The 20,935-nt window shown below is 39.5% G+C and overlaps 2 protein-coding genes across 2 annotated transcripts; both read left to right on the forward strand.

Moving 5' to 3' along the window:
* The first annotated feature begins 1,696 nt into the window (after positions 1-1,696).
* On the forward strand, positions 1,697-11,192 carry LOC112463718 (SAFB-like transcription modulator). Its single transcript, XM_025030235.1, has 15 exons — positions 1,697-2,082; positions 2,619-2,706; positions 2,840-2,985; positions 3,075-3,311; positions 3,609-3,633; positions 4,745-4,901; positions 5,940-5,980; positions 6,088-6,356; positions 6,454-6,613; positions 6,736-6,989; positions 7,077-7,579; positions 7,730-7,903; positions 7,988-8,124; positions 9,846-10,002; positions 10,143-11,192. Exons 1-15 carry the CDS (start codon positions 1,960-1,962, stop codon positions 10,303-10,305), a joined length of 2,634 nt encoding a protein of 877 aa, XP_024886003.1. The 5' UTR covers positions 1,697-1,959; the 3' UTR covers positions 10,306-11,192.
* A 5,482-nt stretch (positions 11,193-16,674) lies between these two features.
* LOC112463724 (proclotting enzyme-like) lies at positions 16,675-20,413 on the forward strand (the record flags this gene model as incomplete). Its single annotated transcript, XM_025030248.1, has 7 exons — positions 16,675-16,756; positions 17,053-17,352; positions 17,513-17,849; positions 17,974-18,194; positions 18,357-18,549; positions 18,788-19,059; positions 19,404-20,413. Coding segments are annotated over 7 exons (1,704 nt in total), but the record flags the coding sequence as incomplete, so codon positions are not given.
* Positions 20,414-20,935: the final 522 nt, after the last annotated feature.

A 20,935-nucleotide genomic window follows, 5' to 3' on the forward strand; every position in this document is an offset into this window, starting at 1 on the left:
GATTGGTCGAAACCTTACTGTTACGTTCTACAAAAAGTGTGTGTGGCCAGCTTAAGGGCCAAAGCACACATGACAGTCGTAGTCGTGGACGTAAGTAACGCACAAGCTTTGGCGTATCCTGATTTGTCAGGTCGAGGACTACGACTGTCGTATATCGCTACGCCATGTTATGTGCTTTGGCTCTAAGCCTCAAGATGTAAGAAATTGACCAATCACAGTCGATTATTCTCCTCACATTCGCCTGTAATTGGTCAATTTCTTACGGTTTGAGGCTTACTACAGCTTACCACAGTTATTGTAGATCGGGCAGGATATGTTTGTGTGACAGTACCAACAAAAAGTGATTAAAATTTGAAAACTGCAGATTTCTTTTTAATTTGAGTTACCTCGGGAACCCTATCCCTCTCTTTTTATGGAAATTATTGTCTTGTAACTCCGACTACGCCAAAACTAGAGTCCCTATATAAGAGTCTGGCCACTGAGGCTATTTTGTAACAAAATGGCGTCTCGCATGAAATTATTTAAATAAATATCTCAAAAAATGCCATTTTTTTCTCTTCTTTATTTCTGAGATATGTAAAGAATTGCTTTATAATAACAATAATATACAATAAAATTATTAATTCTTCAATAACCGGAACGTTAATATGAAATTGTGAGCAAAATTCGAACTATTAATTGCCCATAAAAATTTTCCTTCTCATGTCATAAGACTGCAAACGTACAATCTAGTTCAAAGATAAAAGATCAAGATTAAAAAATTTAAAGGCTTCTGAGGATATAAATTTCAAACAAAATTTCTAAATTGATATCATGTCTTTATTTCATGTATATATACACGTTTGAGAGTTAAATACTATTAAAGAGACATAAAATGTTTAGTATTTTCAGAAGTTTCGTTTTTATTTTCATAAAATATGCAAAAGTATTTGTTTAAATGTTCGAATGTATATAGGCCTGATAACAATATAAATTAAAAAAAAATTTCTAAAAAGTTATTTACAAATACAATTTATGTGCTAGTACATCAATTTGGCAGAACATGAAATATATATATTTTATTCTTAAAATTTTACTTGTAGAATAATAGAAAATGTTATTGTGTTATGATAAAACGGTTAAGATCTAGTAATTTACTAAACAGCGTGAGATCGATGAGATCCAATTCGAAAGTCGTATCGTGTATATGTATATAGAAATTTTGCTTCAAACAATTTGGCTACTTGAATCAATCAAAAATTGAAATTAATCGGAATTGATTAGAAATTAAAATCATTCTAAATTTGCTTAAACAGAATTTTAAATATTAAATTTGTAGATGCAGATAACGCGCTGAAGATTAGAATTCCAACCAATCAGAACAATGCGGACTGGGATTTAAAAACATATGATTGGTCGGAATTTGGGGTCTGTTCCTCGTAGCTGTGTTACACACTTTCCACATCTAAAATAAAAATGACAAATAAAGGTAAAAAAAAAATACGAAAGATTCAACTATAAGAGACAATTCGCAGTCTTCAAATCTTTAATAAAAATAGTAAAATATTTAAATAGACCGTGCGTTCGACTTCTCTTTCCTCTTTTCTCTCTCCGAACGTGAGCCGAACAGACCCGATCGCGTTCTTCCGAACGCAGTTAAATGCGATATTCGATATTCGATTATTTCGATTCAATTCGATGGTAGACGCAATGGCCTCCCATTCGTTTCCGATACGGTGATCGAACAGTGTGTGCCATCGAAGAGTCCCCGTAGCTCGTAGCGTGCCGTTTCCTCGTGCTTCGGGATCCTCCGCCTCCGCCTCGAGCCAATTGTACCCAAGTTGTTTCAGTCGTGGTCACGCGCTTATCGTAATCCTTGATATCGGGCTCGAACGCGCGATCCGTCCGACGCGATCCTGCGCTGCCGCCGCTGTCGTCTGTCGTTCCCGTCCCGCGAACGATCGTGTCGTTGCGGGTACAATGGCCGATGTAGAAGGGAAAAAGCTTGCCGAGCTCCGGGTTATAGACCTCAAGACGGAGCTGGAACGTCGCGGTTTGGATAAATCCGGTAACAAAGCGGCGCTTCTCGAACGGCTGTCCAAGGTGAGCGATGCCTCCCTGTTTTTTTCTCTCGCCTGCGACCCTTCCCGTTCGTGCTCCAAGCAGCGCGTTTATCGCCATCGATCTTGTCGATTTAGCAGGCCTGTTGTCATCGGTATTTCGCCCCGATTTCGAAAGGGTTGACCTTCGATTAAGCCTTTCCCGCATCGGAACTCGAGTAAAAGGTGAAGCGGCGCTTCTGCCCGCTTAAAACATGCAGGAATTCTTGTCGAAAGATTGCGCAATCTGACCGTGCTACTTGGGGAGGGAGAAGGGAAATTTAGTTTACTAATGTCTTCGCGAATAAACGATTGTTTTCTCCTTGACCGTATTAACACAGTTATACTGTAGTATTAGCTTATAAAATGCTAGTGGAAAGAGTATTGCATAAATAATGCTATAAGTGAGAGAAAGCCAAAGTGATAAAACCATGAACTTTTAGACACAATACATTTATTTTTTGGTGAAATTGAATCTTTGCGTGCCGATAATGATGGGTTGCATTTATAAACTTAAAATGGTATAACATATATTTTTAGGCGATACTGGATGAAGGGAAGAATCCCGAGGAATATCTTATCGTACCGTCTGGTGGGTCGTCTAAAATCATTCCAAGAAAGAATGGCGGTATATATATTTTTAAATATTATTATATGTAGTTTTTAATATATAGAACATTAATTTCATATTGCAATAATTGATGATGAGTCAAAATGACAGATTTTTATCGTTTGTTAAACTTCTTTCTCTCGTGTCATAGGATCTTTAAATCAAGAAGATTCTGTTGAGAACACTGATAATCAGAAGGAAGAAAATGGACAGGATAATTTAGATAAATCTAAGGTGGAGATAAAGACAGAACTGCACGATGAAAAAGAAAATGTTGTTAAGAAAGACGTAAAAGAGGTATAGCATACATATTGATGTTAGATATTTTAATTAGGATTGGATCTATGGTTCAAAATTAACAATTTACTTTAATCTTTTTTGTTTAGGAGCCTGAACCTGAAGTTAAAAATATTGTAAAGGAGGAAAAACAGGAAGATAAAATGCAAGGAGTCAAGGCTACGAGTGAAAGTGCACAGAGCAGCGACAAGAAGAATGAGGCAGAGAAGACTGTCTCGCACCAAACAGACGCGCCATCCACCACTGTTGAAGCTAATGGTATTGATAATGAGGACTCTATCAACTTAACTATTGGAGAAGATGAGGAGAATCTCCTAGCTGAGGAGGTACGATTCAAGAAAGACATTTTTCGAGAAACTACTATAATTAATTCCACAAAGATTCAAGACACGGAAAAAAATTTAGCTAAATTTAGTCGTAAAATATGGATAACTAATATTTTTTGCAGCGAGAGCTATACTTTAGCAATAGTAGGAAAATCTTTTGTTCTCGCTGCAAAAAATGTTAGTTATCCATATATTACGACTATTTTAGTTATAGTAGCTAATCTTTTTTTTCCATGGATCTAGAATATAGTTCTTTCGGAATTATTTCTAATGAATATATTTTTTTTTTTATTGCAGACAGAGTCTCATGACAGGCACAAAGGTAAGTTCGCCATATCATTGACTATTTTTTTAAATTTAGCTATAAGTATTCCAAGTATCAAGGCTAGCGATATTTGTATCTGCGACATCCTGAGTAAGTTAGCAAAAGCGCCAGTGTCAAGAGCAAGCGTCTTCAAGAACGTATTCGTGCAACCATCTGGAATAAGGGCGACATTGGGATCGTCCGCAACCTTCTTCCTCGTCCTACGAGTTCCGGTCTTCAAGCCTCGTCGTGAACTTCGTTTCAACGTCTGGATGCGACATAGTCCAGCCACGATAGACGTGGCGTGCTATCATTCAAGTGCAAGCCGGCAACAGATATGGCGTTTCGACCGGGATAAACGCATGGTGATCGATAAGGTTTCCAACCGGGATAAACAGTGTACATCTCCCGACATTCCCGTGCTGCTGTTCGAGCAAACACAAGCCATATCCCGTAGTCTTTAAGTTAGTTAACGTTATAATTTGCTATACAATTACATTAATTATACCTACCACGTAGAGCATCGTTGGATCTCTCTTATCGTCGAATCACATGGATACAAGAAGACTCAAGTATACGCCAGCAAATATTTGCCGCAAAATAAATTATCGCACGACATGAGGTTTGACCAGTATCTTCGAATTGTTCGTGCCTCTTCGACGAATCGTTGTCGCGTTTATACGTTAGAGCACATTTCCCACGCGCGAGAGTAGTAATCTATCGCAGGGATCATTTTATCAGCGTAGAGCAATGCGAATTCATGAAATTGATAAGCATGCTCTGCGTTTATCGTTATCTTTACTTTTTTTTTCCAAATCTATTTTCAATTCGAGGTTTCGTGGAAGGGATCGAAGGTAGCTTTGTGTACAGGCAACGCGCGCGTGTAAAATCGACGTAAAACCGACGAAAAAGCTTTAGGTTTCCTGGATCAAACCGGTGCTATTGAGGAGATCGGTGGCTCGTAATATCGTGCAAGCCACATCGTTGCTTGCTGTGTGAATTTATTAGTGACTTGGCCGAAATTCCTGACTGGAAGTCACAAGCCACTAAAGCAGGAGATGTTAGGAGGGAGGGAGAAGAGTCTGGGCTTCCGCAGAAAGTGACTATGCTACCTTGATTGTCCCTGCAGATGGTGGAGAGAAGAAGAAAATGGAAGAGAACAACAAGAAGGGAGACTCTAAAGGCAGCGGTAGAGCGGAACCTGGCGCCGGCGGCAAGGAAGGGACAACGTCCGGTGCGAACGGGACGAAGATCAAGCAGGAGGGTGGAGATGGAGGAAGCAAGAGGTTGGTCTCTCTCATAGAGCTAAAAAGTACGGTTCGCAGTACTGTGGTACGGCAAACTGGAAATGTGTCGCTCACGACTCTGCTAGGGATGTTCTACTGCTGCATAACCGTATCATCGGGATGATCTCTCTCTATCTCTCTCTCTCTCTGTACCGTCAGGATAATGGATTTCCAAGATGAGATCACTCACGTCACATGCAAGATTATGTTTAATTCCCTTTTTTTTATAAATCGAATTTCGGAAGTTAATCTTCCAATCTATGTCCTCCCCTTAGACCGTAATTCTTAACTCTGGAAAATATGTTAAGAAATCAAGAACTTGGCTAGCAAACTTAAACTAGTCTCTCGAATGTCGCTTGCATTTTTCTTCGCAAATTCAATAAAAGCGATTACACGTACTCTATATACCAAGAAAAAAAAACAGACGAGCTCTGTGTGCTGTGTTCCCTACACAACGAGGACATTCATTCGTTTCATTGAATGGCAGCGATTTCATCGTGCGTCACTATACAAAGGACATTAGTATCTTATGGTAAATTGTATTCGGCAAAGCGTGCTAAAGTTCTCGTACTATCAAGAAGCGATCCTATTGTTTACTGAAGATACTACCCTAAAAAAAAAAGAGAGAAAAGCGTTAAAAAAAAAAACTCCCGATTATGACAAGAAGTACCCTGTCGGAAGAACTGCAGCAGACGACCCTTTTGTGGATACTTAGAGCTGATAAGTGTTGCCGCATGGACACGATTTCCTTATGCATGAGTGACAAAAGTGGATGAACAGAGAACACAGTGAATACACATCCAGTAATCTAAATAGAACTGATAACGTACGAGATGGTGTACGAGTGAAACCTTCCCAAAAACAAAAAGTATTTAGGTTATACCACCTAAAAATAAGTTGCTAGCCAAATTTATGTCCTTAACATAGTTACAGAGATACTTATTAAGCACATTTATGGTCCTAATTAATTTGTTATTTGTAATCAAAATTATTGTGGGTTTTAATTTTTTGATATAATGACGATATTATTTCTTTCAGCGTGGAGTCTAGCAATAAGGGCCAGAAGAGAGAAGAGAAAGGTAAGCTAGATTCATTGAATTATTTTTGAACGTAATGGTTTTTTTTTCCAAAAATAAACGGATTATATTAAGATTTTACAATCAAACATGTTTTACATTCTTCGTAGATAAAAAGACATCTCAGATCAGCCCAACCAATGCAAGCAGTCGCAATTTATGGGTATCCGGCTTATCATCCAGTACTCGTGCGACCGATTTAAAGCAGATCTTCTCAAAGTATGGTAAGGTCATAGGTGCAAAAGTGGTGACGAATGCGAGAACTCCTGGAGCAAGATGTTATGGTTATGTCACGATGTCTTCGAGCGAAGATGCTGCGAAATGTATACAGCATTTACATAGAACCGAGCTTCATGGACGCGTTATATCTGTAGAAAAGGTAAATAATGATGTTTTGAATGTGACACCATTAAAGTTTGTCCTTCTTTGACATTCAGCATTCCCAAAACTTATCCTTATTATAAATTCTTTCTTAGGCGAAAGGCGACACGCAGCAAAGTCACGTACGTAAACGTGATACGGTTAACGGTAAATCGGAGAAGAAAGAGGAGAAAGAAAAGCCGAAGGATCATGATATAAATGAAAGAAAGGAGAAAGAAATTAAGAAGGAATCCGAAGAGAAAGGATCAGATCCCGGTAAATATTTTTTCTTTACAGCAATAATTACAACACACACAAAGGGAAAATTACTTTTTTATAAGTCTCACTTCAACTTTTGATGATATCATAGACATTAAATAATTATCATGTTTGTATAGCAAAAAAATCTGATGACAAAAATGAAAGTGCCGAACTGAAGATAAAAATCGAGATGCAAGACAAAAAGGAAGACCCACCTAAAGAGTCAGATTCCCGATCGACAAAATCTACTAGCAAGAAGCCGGAGAGCGAGAGAGGAAGGCGAGAAGAAAAACGAATTCGTACTTGGGACAGAGATCACCGCTCTCATAGTCGATCTCGAAGCCGTGAACGACGCAAGCGCGATGATGTTCTCACATTTGCTAAAATCAGAGTAAGTATTTCCATTGATTTTAATTTCGGATAAAATCATCAATAGCAAGAACGAATTTGTATAAGAAACAAAATATTAAATTTTCAGGAAGAACGTGAACGGCAAAGATTGCGCGAAAGGGAACGGATGCTGAGGGAAGAAGAGCGAAGAAGAAGAGAAGACATGGAACGTCAACGAGAGATAGAGCGTAGACACCGAGAAGAGGCTGCGCGCTTGGAGAGAGAACGAGAGAAATTGAGACGAGAAAGAGAACGAATCGAGCAGGAAAAAGCCGATTTACTGCGACTTGAGCGTGAGCGGCAGAAGCTCGAGAGGGAAAAGCTTGAACGCGAGAGATTGGAACTGAAGAGACAGCAGATGCGTTTAGAGGAGAGCCGACGCGCGCCACCGCCACCGTCCATAAAAAGAACGTCCACCGACAGGAGAGATCCGCGGGATTTGTACGTGGAACCTGACAGAAAACGAATAGCTACAGAACATAGCCGCAGACATAGCCCGGACAGAATAGTCGATAGACGAAACGAGATGCTGGAACGTGTGCCGGATAGACGACTGGATCCTTCGCCACCATCTCGATATGAATCCAGCAGGTAATTATTTGAATTGCTTTGACGTTGCGTTCAGTCGTTATCAATCGAAAGTCATTACGAAGTTTCCGGACAATATAATAAAATATATTTCGAACAATTCAATTATATATCTCCATGAGCACAGTTATAATGCCATTAAATTTATTTCAGATCTACTCAAGAGTTGGGATTGAAAAAAGAATTCAAAAGAAGTAGCGATTTCTCTTCAAGAAATAGTCGACCAGATACCTTTTCTGATGTTTCCCGAGGAAGAGAAGTCATTGTACGACGAGAAAGTCTATCCACTGCATCCTCGTCTATAGATCCTCGACAAGTCAAGGAAAGGTACGTGTTGTATTCGCAAGTCATAAAATAGCAGTAATTGTATTTCAAATTTGATAAAAAAATTCTTCGTTTGGATTTACACAGATACGATCGTCCAAATACCACATCCTATACTCGCGAACGTGAAGTACGACGTTCCGATCCCGAGACGCATCGAAGCTCTAGAGACACTCATACGCGATACAGTGATAGTTTCAAACCTCCGACATCTAGCACGCCACGTAAGTATGATAAATCGTATACGTACGAGAGGTGGTTTTAGTACACGACACATGGAGTTTTTATCACTTTCCCTATTCTTATAATTGATATTACACTGAGCCATTTTTAGACGGTTTTTCTTTAATTTTTTACACAGGATGTAAGCATAACTTTAAGTAAGGATGCAATACAGTAGCCAAAACATCTTCATGAAACATTTCTGACAGAGAGAAGAGGGTGTGTACACCCGACCTGGTATTATACGTGTAAATTTATCTTTGTTCAATACCCTTGATATGAAATTCTTGGACGATATATAATGAATAATGTGAAATTAGATAGTGCAACTAAATTATATCTTAAAATATAAATATTATAAAACAGTGAAATATGCGCCCAAAATAAGCTTGAAGACTCAACGAAATTTTTGAGGTTTAAGAAATATAAAGTTTTTAATTTTATCGCCTTTAAGAAAATGATATAATGAAATTAGGTAGCGAAGGAATCTTTTTTCTTTACAATTTATATATCTTTCGCGCAAACAATCTTGGTACATAATTTTGATAAGTAGATTTTATCAATATTGTATAAAATATTTTATAGTTTATGACGAGATATCTCTAAAGAGAATATTCGAAGATAGGATAGATAAGAAGGAATATCTTATAGATCATGCTTTATTTAAAGTGCCAAACATTTTTAAAGATAGGAATAGTTTATATAGTTAAGCGTACACACGTTGTTTATAACCAAGTTATAAAACAGTTGAAATAAAAAACTAGCCGAATAGAGGTATTATTTGCTTATTTAAAAAGCATTTTTAATTTTTGGTAATACATTTGGACACATACATAAATATTTCTTTTGTATCCCAAATCCAGCACGTTTTTGTCATTAGATTTTTTTGCTGAAACGGACGAAAAAATTGTTCGATGTTTAGGATTAGAAGTTAAAATAAATTTATGTTGAAGTTTATGTTTATTATTAAAAGTTCAAGTAAAATTTATTATATGGAAAACAATTTTTCTTGAAAAATTAAATTTAAAATACTTTTATTTTGTTATATCGATAAACGTATAGAGAAATTGAGAATAGGATTTTGCTCAGTCCTAATGATTTCAGATTAGAAAAGTTCGTATTAAGCATTGGTCACAAATGAACACTAAACTGTCTCGATTAAACACTGGTTTCTTAATTTTTAAGTACTTTAGTTTGATACCTTTTTATATATTACTATTAAATCTTGTAAAGAAATTTATTATCTCATTCCAAATCCAAATCTGTATTCTCTTTTATAAATGTGTATGCTTCATAATAAAAATTTATATGATTTTTGTTGAGTTTTCATTGTAGTTAGTTGAACCTGCTATCAGTCTTATGATTCAATGAACGAGATATGAAAGCAGTGTTATACAAAAACTTGGCTGGTTTGTCTAATAAATATTGCGCGAATACTCAATGCGAACACGCCAGTTGTGTCTGCCATGTCGGTGCAAACGTGATTAATATACTTTTTATTATAAAGCATACCAAGCACAATACAAATGCACAGTTTAATATAATGAAATTTTCTGAATTACATTTTAATAAGATTGTATAATGAACTTTATTCTTGCTGGTAAACGTTTTAATAATTTTTATATATCCTGTACAACGGAGAGAGAAATATACATGTTGCAATTATGATAAATTAATAAAAGTACCGTCTTCATTAACTCTTGCATGCTATTGTTATATGCAGGTGAAAGTCGTTATGTGGAAAGCAATCGTACGCCCAGCGGTTGGCATTCGGGACCTACATCCTCAAAATCTTTCAACTCCGTGACGAGCAGCGGGTCTCGCGATCCCCGTAACGAGCCTTCCAGCTGGAGTTCTAGATCGTCCGATAGTGTTAACAGGTTCGCTATTTAATTCACAGGCGTAACTTTCAGCTCGTGTGACTTTCTTAGACTTTGTCCTTTGTTCACGATACGATCGCCAAATTACTCGACGAGACATTAGATGTTCATCCACTGGCAACTAAGTGCTCTTGTTGCAGATGGAGCAACTCGAGTAGCATGGGAAATACATTGCGGCATCCGATCCCGCCGACATATCAGAGCGGACCGATGCAATCTATGGGACTGACCGCACCCGGAACAGCACAGTCGTACGAACGGTTCGAGGCGTACAAATCGTCCATGCCTATGAGAAAATATTGATTATCGGACTGCGCGAATTTTCGCGATCACGAACATTCGTTCAAGTAAACCAGAACACTCGCGGGATTCTCAAAACTCCTTGGTGACTACAGGATATTAGTAGTTTAACGCGACCGATTACCAATTGTTCATTGCGCGAATTGCAGCGTCCGGTCTTGAAAGTATAAGAATTCCTGTAAAAATACTGTCAAAACCGGTTTTCCGTTTCCGCACCAGCTTGATCGATTACAAAATCGCGTATAGATTCTATCGATATCATGTTTTGCTGCAGTCAAACAAATTATTATCAATTTTATATACAACTCATATTGTGCATACTAATATTCACGGAGAGCACTCATAATTTGCAATTATGCGCGCTCCTTATTATCGTTTCTCTTCTATATGTGTCCATTCGGCATGATATTATTATTCGCATCTAATGGATTTTGTACATGTGTTAATAGATTCCACTAAAGTGTCCCTATGAAGTAAAATGCGATTTATTTTCTTATGTAAATTACGCATTATCCGTTTGTTTTGACGGATGTCGATCGGCTCGGACGGCTATTTGTCATTCGAAGCGATCGACTTTAATGAAAGGGACGTAGAGGCTATAAGTGCACCTGTTTATCTTAAACGAGTTTGTTTAATAGAATGTAATAATGTACGACGAAAGATGTTATATCGTATAATTTTCTTGTATTCTACAGAGAGAGAAGCATTCTCTCTTTCTTTCCTATCGGAGCATGACTGGGATCCGGGTATTGGATTCCGGGAAGATAGGAGGCAAATTGTACGTGTTGAGTAACGCGGTAGCTATGCCTACTTTATACAGCGAAACGCAGGAACTTGATGTAGCGGCGACTGTCGCAGTATCGTAAATAAATTTAGGCAATACTACACGACTCGCGCCTGGCTCACTTCCTTTCTCCAGCGTCCGGAAACGAAGACGCATCTCGCGAACGAACGGCACGCCAGAAGACAGCCGAGAGAAGACTCGCCGGGCTCGGGGAACATTCCTGCGCGTCGCCGCGCCGCGGCCGTGACGAATCGTCATCGAAAGGCGGAGTATCGGCGGCGTAGAAGGAGCACCACTTTCCCTTGAGGAGTCTAGGGACGGCGCCTCGAAGAAAGAAGGAGGAAGAACGGGAGAGAGTGAGCGAGTGAGCCGATCGGTCGCGATCTTTCGTCGAGAGTAAAGTGTGTCGAGGTCTTTTCACGGACAGTCGTCGGGTTCGTCTGTCCCGTGCAGCCGCGATTGCACGCTTCCTTCCTTTACCGATCTCTTCTTTCTCTTCTCATTTTTTTAACTGCCGGTGTCGTACCCTCTCCGCGCCACGATTGTCACTCTCGTTCTCTCTCTCTGTCTCTCTGTTTCTCTCGCCGCTCTCGACGCACCATGCATAACTCGCCGGCGCTCTCACGCGACAATTCTTAGCTAAAATAGTTCGGCGCCGCGTCTCTCGTGCCCCGGGTGTCACGGATGCCGTCCGCGACGTTGTGACAAACAAACACTGGGGATGTCCGCGGGATAAGCTCTCCCTCTTCCCTCGAACGGAGATGTCTTCGTCAGCGGTCCTGAGTAAGTGAAATCCTCCTTTCTGCGTTCCGAGGGAAAAACATCGGGATTTTCGCGCGCGAGGGTGCGAGAACGCGAATGTCAGTGATGACCGACGACGCGCCGATGGGATCGGATCGTCTCCGAGGCGCCTGCCATCCGGTTCCGCTCGAAAAGAATTAACGACAGAACGTCACGCAACGATGACTACGGATATTATTAACGAGTCCGAGTGTGACTGTTGGCACGTATTAGATTTCAAAAGTGAAAACGGAGTGAATCGGCATGTCGATGCGTCGACAGCAAGAAAGCGATCTATTTGCATACCTCCTCAGTAGCACACGTCTTCTAAGGGATTGCTTTCTAAGCTTGATCCGTTACTTCTCAATCCGGCGAAAAGAAGACTTCGCGTGTAACATGGCGTAAATAAATCCGCGAAAGTAATGCTGAAATCGCTAAAATACGAAATATAAAATTAAAGTGCTACAAGACATATTAATCTTCGACATAAGAGAGGTCCAGATGCGAAGGACAAGAAATTACGCGACGAGAAAAGGAGAAGCTAATGTTTTTAAAATATTTATTTGTAATTGATTTTCAGGACACGAAATTCTTGCAGTCTCCTTCGCTGCGTTCGGTCGGTTCGATCGCGGCTTTATTTGTTTAATTTGCTTTAATACAGCGGCCGCGTCTCGCGGATCGAAGGTGGCCTTAATTACGCTGCCGTTCGTAAATTCTCTGCGTCTCGTGCATGGGCCCGATTCTCACTTTCTCGGATTAGAGTTTTCCGTCGCTACCGATTGTCTAACGATACCAGAATCCCGGTGACCTACTGGCAAAACGAAGCTTCGCACGGCATTGATTTTCTCATTAATGTCCCGTGAATTAATTGCCGCAATCAACTGCCGCTTTTACCCGCCCGTCAATCGCTATCAAGATTCAGACTGCCGTGGAATCTGTCGCATCGACACGCCGATCTCAGTCTACTAATGACGCTAATAATAATGGTAAAGCGATTCCCGTCTCATTAGTTTGTGACACAGATTCGCGAACATACGAAAACGTTAACGAATTGCACTCGGCCGGTCGCACAAAAGCCGCATTGTTTTACGTCGCTCTAAGCGCTAATTAATCCCAATCTAGGCAATCTTTAATTGAACCTAATCTTGCAAAATGTATATACATAATTTTTACATGTGATTCCAACAATTCTAATTCTTTTTGTTAATGGACCTTCGACTGAATTCATGTTTAAGATAATATATTTTGCATATTGTTAAAAATAGATGATGATTCGTATATCTCTTACAAAATCTTAAATTTTTTTAATTGAAAAATTGCGTGTTTTTGGGAGCGAATTGCCTGATCGAGGGTCATAAAATTGTCACGCCGCGAACATGGCCGGCTCGTCATTCGGAGATTCAAACGCCGGCATACATCTGGACGTGTTCTTCTTTTTTCTTTCTTACGAAACGTGATGTCGCAAATAAAATCGCGAGATTCGTATAGCCTACGTATCGCGCACGCACACGACATTCGGCATATCTGGGTTACTGTGCGTGGGCATATATTATTCTATACTCAGCTCAAAAACACATAAATATGTATTATAAAACGCTACGCGACACAAAGATTTTTCGAGAGGAGCCGCGCCTTTCCTCACCACGAAATCATTCGGCCGAAATGCGTCTGAAACTAGTAGAGTAACGCCTTCATAGCTTACACGTGGAATTAATTTAACAGACGTCGAGACCCTCTATTTCTTTCGCCAAATCGAAAATGATTTTTCCACCACATCGAGGATGACCATCCGAATATCCAATTTCTAACGTTGTCTTTATAACATTTGTATATCTTCGTAACTGAGCTTCAGATAAAATTCAGACTCCATTAGTCTTGCAGAATTAACTTGTAAACATGATTTTGTCGTACTCGTAGAACACGATTTGGTTATTCTAAAAAGAGTAAACAACAAAATATTAATATAAAAGTAAATTATATATAGTAATCTTGATAAAAAAGTAAAGTATATATACATATACATATATGACATTTAAATTAAGTAAATATATTTTTGGCTATCGGACAGGTCATTGATCTAATTATTTTTCTTAATTATTTTCTTAATTTGTGAATTAACGTTACTGTTATATCTTTCGAATCATTCGTTGTTAAAAATGATATCTCCTTATATGACAAAACTGAGTAAAATTAGTACTCAATTTAACATTTACCTAAGCATTTCTTGTAAATTCTCTACTAACAATTAATATATCTATAATCTTGTCAATTTCTGCAAAATTTGTTTCGTCACAGAAGTTTCTTGTACTCCGTTGATTACTGGTAACAGAAAATTACTTTAGAAAACAATTAATTGCTCGAGTGGAAGCGTATCTTGACATATCTTCGAGGAAAACTCGAAGTCTTTAATAGATTCTTTCTTCTCTGACGAAACACGAATGTATTTACGGCGCGAACGTCCGATTTGCCGGATGTAGCTCGGGTTTTTTTCTTGCTTTTCGTGTTTTCACATTTTCACTACTGGTTAACCAGCGACAGAGCCAGTGAAACGGCGAAAAGCCAACCGATATGAAGATGCAAATCGGAATCGCATGATGCGCCGCGACGCATCGACGATGGCCAGTGAAGTCGCTGAATTTGTTACTTCAGATTGTATTTGATCAGTAAGCGGATACACGTGAGAAATTGAAAAATAATTCTGCGGGATCGATGATGCAAGATACAATTGCATTGCAGTTATAAAGACAATACGATCCCGATGTGCAGCTGCGGTATAATCGGTCGATGCAACTTTGACCCGCATGCCATGGCACATGCCGCGAGAAACGATCCTGATGCACGTAATCGGAGCGTCCTTGTAACGCTTGCAGCTGAGATAAAAGGACGTCGATCCCGCATGTAGTAACAAGTTGCTTAAATTTTCCTCTTATTGCAGAAACGTATTCTCTTTTTTTTTTCTTTTTCTCTCGTGTAGAATTCGCGAGGTCGATGATGGAGCAATAAAATCCCGGAATTTTATCGAGCTCAGCTCGGCCGCGTTCTTCTCTGAATTTTCTAATCCCCGGTGAGACGGGCGACAGCAAACATTACGACAAACGTCGTCGATTTCATTTCGTCGGCAGTGACAAAGTGAAAATTCGACATTCAGGATTCAGAGGACGGAGCGCGTTTACGACAGCGGGGTTTCCCCGGCCGGAACCCCAAGAGAACGCTCTTACCGTCCCTACCTCCCGAGTCGCTGAGGGATAAATAATTGTCGTCCTCTCCTCGATGTATCGGGGCGACGTGAATCAGTGAACGGAAGAAGAAAGGCACACTTTCACGCCGGGCAACTTTCACCATCGATAAGAGAGGCCCGACCCGACGTGCGCGTGGTGCCGCTGTAACCAGAGTTCCGAAAAATCTTACTTCCACACACGGGACACGTAATTTTGTAATTATACACGGCGGTACCCCCGCCATCCTCGAACCCGGACCTCGGAGCCTTCGAGGATCAAAGGAGACATGTGTGCCGCGTGTCTGCTTAGCGCCCAATCTTTAAAAAGACTTCTTTTACAATTGGGTCACGCGATTGTGACCCCGCACGACCAATTTACATTCCTTCGAGCCTCTAATAGCCGGCATCTTTTATCTCTTTTCTTCTTTTCTCTTCTTCCCATCTTTTTAGTTCTTCCTCTTTTTCTCGAGCAGGAGGAATCCGGCTTTTTATTGCCGTGGCCGATTAGAGGGGAACTCTCGAAATTCTCTTCTCGCATGGCAAATTGAGTTCAAAAACCGGAACTGGATCCGGATCGCGAGGAATTGGCCCGACGATGATCTCAGAATCGTTTAGAAATATTCCCCAAGGCGGGTCGGCATCTCTTCTTTCGTTCAAACGCGCTTCCGGGAGATTTGATGATACTTAACGTACGTGCTTGACTTAATTCCACCTAATTTAACAAGAACGATCGGTAAAACAAGGTCGAAATGAAATTGCGTCCCGGACGAACCGAGTATCCTATATCGAGTATCTAATCGAGTGTCTTATTAACAATTGCGCTATTAATTAGAGACATTTGCAAAGATCGGCGTTCTCGTCGTCGCCAAAATTTCTCCCGTTCGTCATAACTCGTCTTTAATCTCACGTTTATTAAGCGCGCTTTTTATAATAATAAAAACATACAGTATACAGTTCTCTTTTTTTATTTTAGAGAGAAAGTAACGGATCCGCGCGTGCGTTTCTTCTCGCACGTTTTATCTCGAGGACCGAATGACGCAGATACGGTGCGTCACATCCGCGTGTAAAATTTCGAGAAATTCTGGCAAGATTGGAAAGCTCCAACGTGCGTTTTCACATTATGTAAGACAAAACGCGCCTGTTTATTATGGACGACGCGTGTATTACGGTACTCCCGATGACGGATGACTACGAGTGACTTCGTAATTGTCATGAATAAACATCGAGATCATTTTCGTGTATTCGTAGCCGAAAATCGATATATAGCTTAATCATTAGAGTTACTTAAACTTCTATCGAGCTAATCGCTAAACTATATGTACTCAATTAAAACCAATGCAAAATAATACAACCGAAAATTGATGACACCGACTTAAGCAAAAATTACGATAAAACTTACAAGTGTAGCACTAACAAGTTTGTGAAATAATTTCACGAGTTGTATTATTTAGCAGATTTATCTCATCGATACTAAGCGCCTTTTTATAACGAGATGACATTTGTAAAATATCTATTTAATTATATATACTTTTATAATTAAATTAATAATGTTAATTATATTATTAATTATATATAATTCACGTATCCGCGTTTCGCAGGCCTGTGCATAATATGGAGTCTATTTGCTGGTTCCATCTCGTACACCGAAGAAGTCGTGCATTACCGCACTTATCGTAAGTAACTTTCGTTTTTCGACAAAAACATCTCTTTTGGTGTAAATATATACCTACGATAAAACGTTTGTCCAAACGAGGCTGCGGTTTATTGAAATAATCGACGATTTATAAATAACCGAGGAATTATGCGATTCCGAGCCTCCGCGCGGAAAAATGCTGCTCACGATAACAATAACGATAACGACCGAAAATCGCGAAACGCTCTCACTTCATTGCGCTCGCCTCTAAAATCCTTACGTATTTTTTATATTAGTCAATCCGCTTTCGACTCACATAAGATAAAAATCGCACAGCGTACGGATACAGAAACTCGTACTCGCCGACGAGAGGGTGGTTGCATTCCTGGGATGCTGGACCGAGCAGATCGGACAGGCCGGTGTATGCCCGCAGGGACACGCAAGTGCGTCCGTACACGCAGCTAGTCAAGGTGCAGCATGAGCAGAGTGACCCTTTGGCGACCATCAGCGAGACCCTAGGCGCCTTAAACACCGTGGGTAACTATATCGTCAATATGACGAGGGGCGTCGAGATCTCGGATTATCCGCCGAAGGAGCTGCCCTCGGCGTTGTACACCATCTCTAAGAATATTTTAGGTAATCACTGAAATCAATATATTAAATTAGTAAATGAACATATTATACGTATGTTTATTCATTTTTTATATTAGTTACTACACAGGTACCGTAGGGCTAAGCAATTTCATGTTATTTATTCATACATACGCTTTATAAATTTTTTCAACTCCTTTTCCAGGCCGCAACGTGACAGACAGCATAGCGCCCTTAGTACGCGGTGTCGCATTGCCACTGAGACAAACAATCGTGTCCTCCACACAGGCGCCATCGGTCCAGCAGGAGCAGCAACAACAACAGCAACAGTCCACGGAAGAACTCGCAAATAGAGTCAAGGAGTCCGCACCGCCCGCGTGCACGACGGCCGAGGGTGGACCCGGGAAATGCCAGGACCTCAGCAATTGCCCGCAATTGTTGCTCGACCTCAACAAGCTGAGACACTCGTTCTGCTTCAAGAGTCTGATTATGCCAGGAGTTTGCTGCCCAGTGGACAAAACCAGCAATCCCTCCGTTCCGATGTAAGTTCCTTATTGAATTCACATTATTTCCTGGCTGGTCATCTCCTGTATTTTGAGAGAATTATAATATATTATTAAAATATTCTTCTTCTCGTGTAAAAGATGAAATGAACAAATGTTGCAGCACTACTGGAGGCGCGTCCCCTGCGATCGTTGGACACCCTCCACGACCGACGATTCGACCTACGAAAATTCCCACACCACGCCCGATACCGCTTTATCCGGTGACATCCTTGACGACGAGACCTACGTATATTGTTTCATCGCCGGACTCGTTGGTCAACAATACGAATGGCTTCGAAACAATAGCGACGATCGACAACAATTTCATTCAAGACGACGAGGGTACTTAATTGAGCACATTTTTTCTAACGCGTTAGAAACGGCAGACCTAACTGAAGGAAAATTCTTATCGGATATTCATTATGTCACTATTTATTTATTGCCAATAAAAAATGGTAGATAAAATTTGGAAAGATCTAAAACCAAGAATGTTGATCTGTCTAGAGTGCGGAGTGATACATTCAGGTAAATTTCGAGTGGTCGGAGGCGAGGAAGCCTTACCCGGTCGTTGGCCCTGGATGGCAGCGATCTTCCTTCATAGCTCTCGGCGAACGGAGTTCTGGTGCGGGGGATCGTTGATAGGACCACGCCACATCCTTACCGCTGCCCATTGCACTCGAGATCAGCGACAGCGGCCGTAAGCAACGTTCTATCAACATTCGAGATCTACACAATTCTTATTCTCTTTAGTCAAAAATATAAAAATGAAAAAATAAACACTCGAATCTTTTTATCCTTCCACTTGATTTCAAAAATTCCTTCAGTTAAAATTGTGCAAGAAATTCCTTTTTATTATTTCAACTGGAGGATAAAGAAATATATATTTTATATGTAAATATTTTTCATATAATATAATATCTCTGGATGGATTACAGTTTCGCCGCCCGCCAGTTCACTGTGCGTCTCGGTGACATCGATCTGGAGAGAGATGACGAGCCCTCGTCACCGCAGACTTATACGGTGAAGGAGATTCACGCGCATCCAGAATTCTCGCGCGTCGGTTTTTACAATGATATCGCCGTTCTCGAGCTTACCAGAACCATAAGAAGGTCGCCATACGTGATACCCATCTGCTTGCCGCAGGTCCGCGAGAGATCTTTCGCCGGCGCCAGACCGACGGTGGTCGGCTGGGGCACCACTTACTACGGTAATTAACATCTGGTTATGTCTGACGTACTGTAATTTAAATTCTCGTCTCACACGCCGATCCATTATCAGGGTCAAAACGCCAAAAATTGATCCAGTCGAAATTTAACTAGGAATTAAAGAAACAAAAAATATTTAATATATGCTCAAACATAGTCTTTCGTCTCTTATAGGATACGCACCTTACAGAATTAGTTTATAGAAATTTATTTCGTAAAGTTAAAATTTTAATTCTAAATTTGAGCTTAAATTTTCAATCTCAAATTTGACAAACTTGTTTCTGTTCTTACATCTACATATTTTCCTAATCGTGATAATATTCGTAATGATGATGTGGTATAACAGGTGGGAAAGAGAGTACCGTTCAACGACAGGCGGTCCTGCCTGTGTGGAGAAACGAGGATTGCGACGCGGCTTACTTGCAGCGGATCGACAGCAAATTTTTGTGCGCCGGTTACAGCCAGGGCGGCAAGGACGCGTGTCAAGGTGATTCAGGTGGACCGCTGATGCTGCAAATCAACGGTCAATGGACCCAAATCGGTATTGTCTCGTTCGGTAACAAGTGCGGCGAACCCGGCTATCCTGGCGTGTACACGAATGTCTCCCAGTTCATCTACTGGATTAAAAATAACATGAAGCGATAACGGAATCATGTGGCGGGATCGTATTTACGTGCTCCTGAAAAATGACACACATGCATACATAAATGTGAACTAATATATTCCGTAAAAAAAATGAGAAGTCGTTAATACATGTATCAATACATTATTTCTTGTAAAATTGATTTTTAATATCACATATTTTCTATAAGAAATAGACTGATAGAAATTAAAATATGTTAGAATGTATTAATTTCTGTGAAATTGAATACTAAATTCTGAAAATCAGGTTGATATAAGATATTTTATTTTCTTTTTAATTAATTTATTCTTTCAAATTTATTTTAAATATAGAATACTTGAGGAAATATTCCGATTTGGTGTTCCACTATTGTGCCAAGGTGCCAAGGTTTTGATATCTGCGGATTTGCATATGTGCTTCTTTTCTTTTATGATTCTGAAAATATGTCAAGCAACACGTCTCGTGTATAAGCACACTCCGTTAGGTCATAATAAACCACCTACGATTTTAGGAGATATTAAAAAGGTGTAACACATCTGTCACATAAATGTCTGTTGTTTTATCATTTTACGATATTTTGTTGCATTTATAAATGTGTGTACAGCCGTATTCCTTAAGCATAAGCATAGAAATATCTATAGTTATCCATGTTTTTTTGTGAAAACACACGAATGTGGTCATATGTATATTCATTGAATAACATATAAATTTATAAATAAATTATTATCATTATACATCGCCTACTTTCTCTCTCTTTTTCTCTATATATAAATATTTAAAAAACAAGAACTTTCTTTAAGAATACATAAAATATAATTTACAAGTTTATTAAAAAATTGAGAAACACATAATAGAGTAAAACAAAGAATTGAAAGTTTAGACGTGTGTTAAAAAATTTTATTGGAATTTCAAATTGGAAACATCTTTTATCGAAAAAAATTGATAAAAATAAGTAGCACATGCTATTTATTTCACGGAACATTTGAAGAATGCACATGACATCCCAACTGTCAAATTAATTTAAAAGTTTAAATTCGTGATATTTCGTACATCATAAAAATTCTTGCAAAAAATCAAGGTTTAGCATTGTTGCAATCTTCTTTGTTAAAATGAAAATAAAAAGCGTTTCCGTTGAAAATCTGGGAAATATCGTGAGACAAATGGTTAATGCAGCGCTTGAAGACTCCGGTTAGTTACTTCTACATCTCTTATAATGCATCGTATGGTTAGTTAAACACTATTATTATTTAGATCAA

The sequence above is a fragment of the Temnothorax curvispinosus genome, unplaced genomic scaffold (assembly GCF_003070985.1).
Source record: "Temnothorax curvispinosus isolate PA1 unplaced genomic scaffold, ASM307098v1 QBEX01013599.1, whole genome shotgun sequence".
Taxonomy (NCBI): Eukaryota; Metazoa; Arthropoda; class Insecta; order Hymenoptera; family Formicidae; genus Temnothorax; species Temnothorax curvispinosus.

Bases quoted from the DNA above. Each gene is read 5' to 3' on its own strand.
- LOC112463718 (XM_025030235.1), top strand. From the start codon at position 1,960: ATGGCCGATGTAGAAGGGAAAAAGCTTGCCGAGCTCCGGGTTATAGAC. The intron at 2,707-2,839 runs GTATATATATTT...CTCGTGTCATAG, and splicing joins CATTCCAAGAAAGAATGGCG to GATCTTTAAATCAAGAAGAT. The intron at 6,357-6,453 runs GTAAATAATGAT...ATTCTTTCTTAG, and splicing joins GCGTTATATCTGTAGAAAAG to GCGAAAGGCGACACGCAGCA.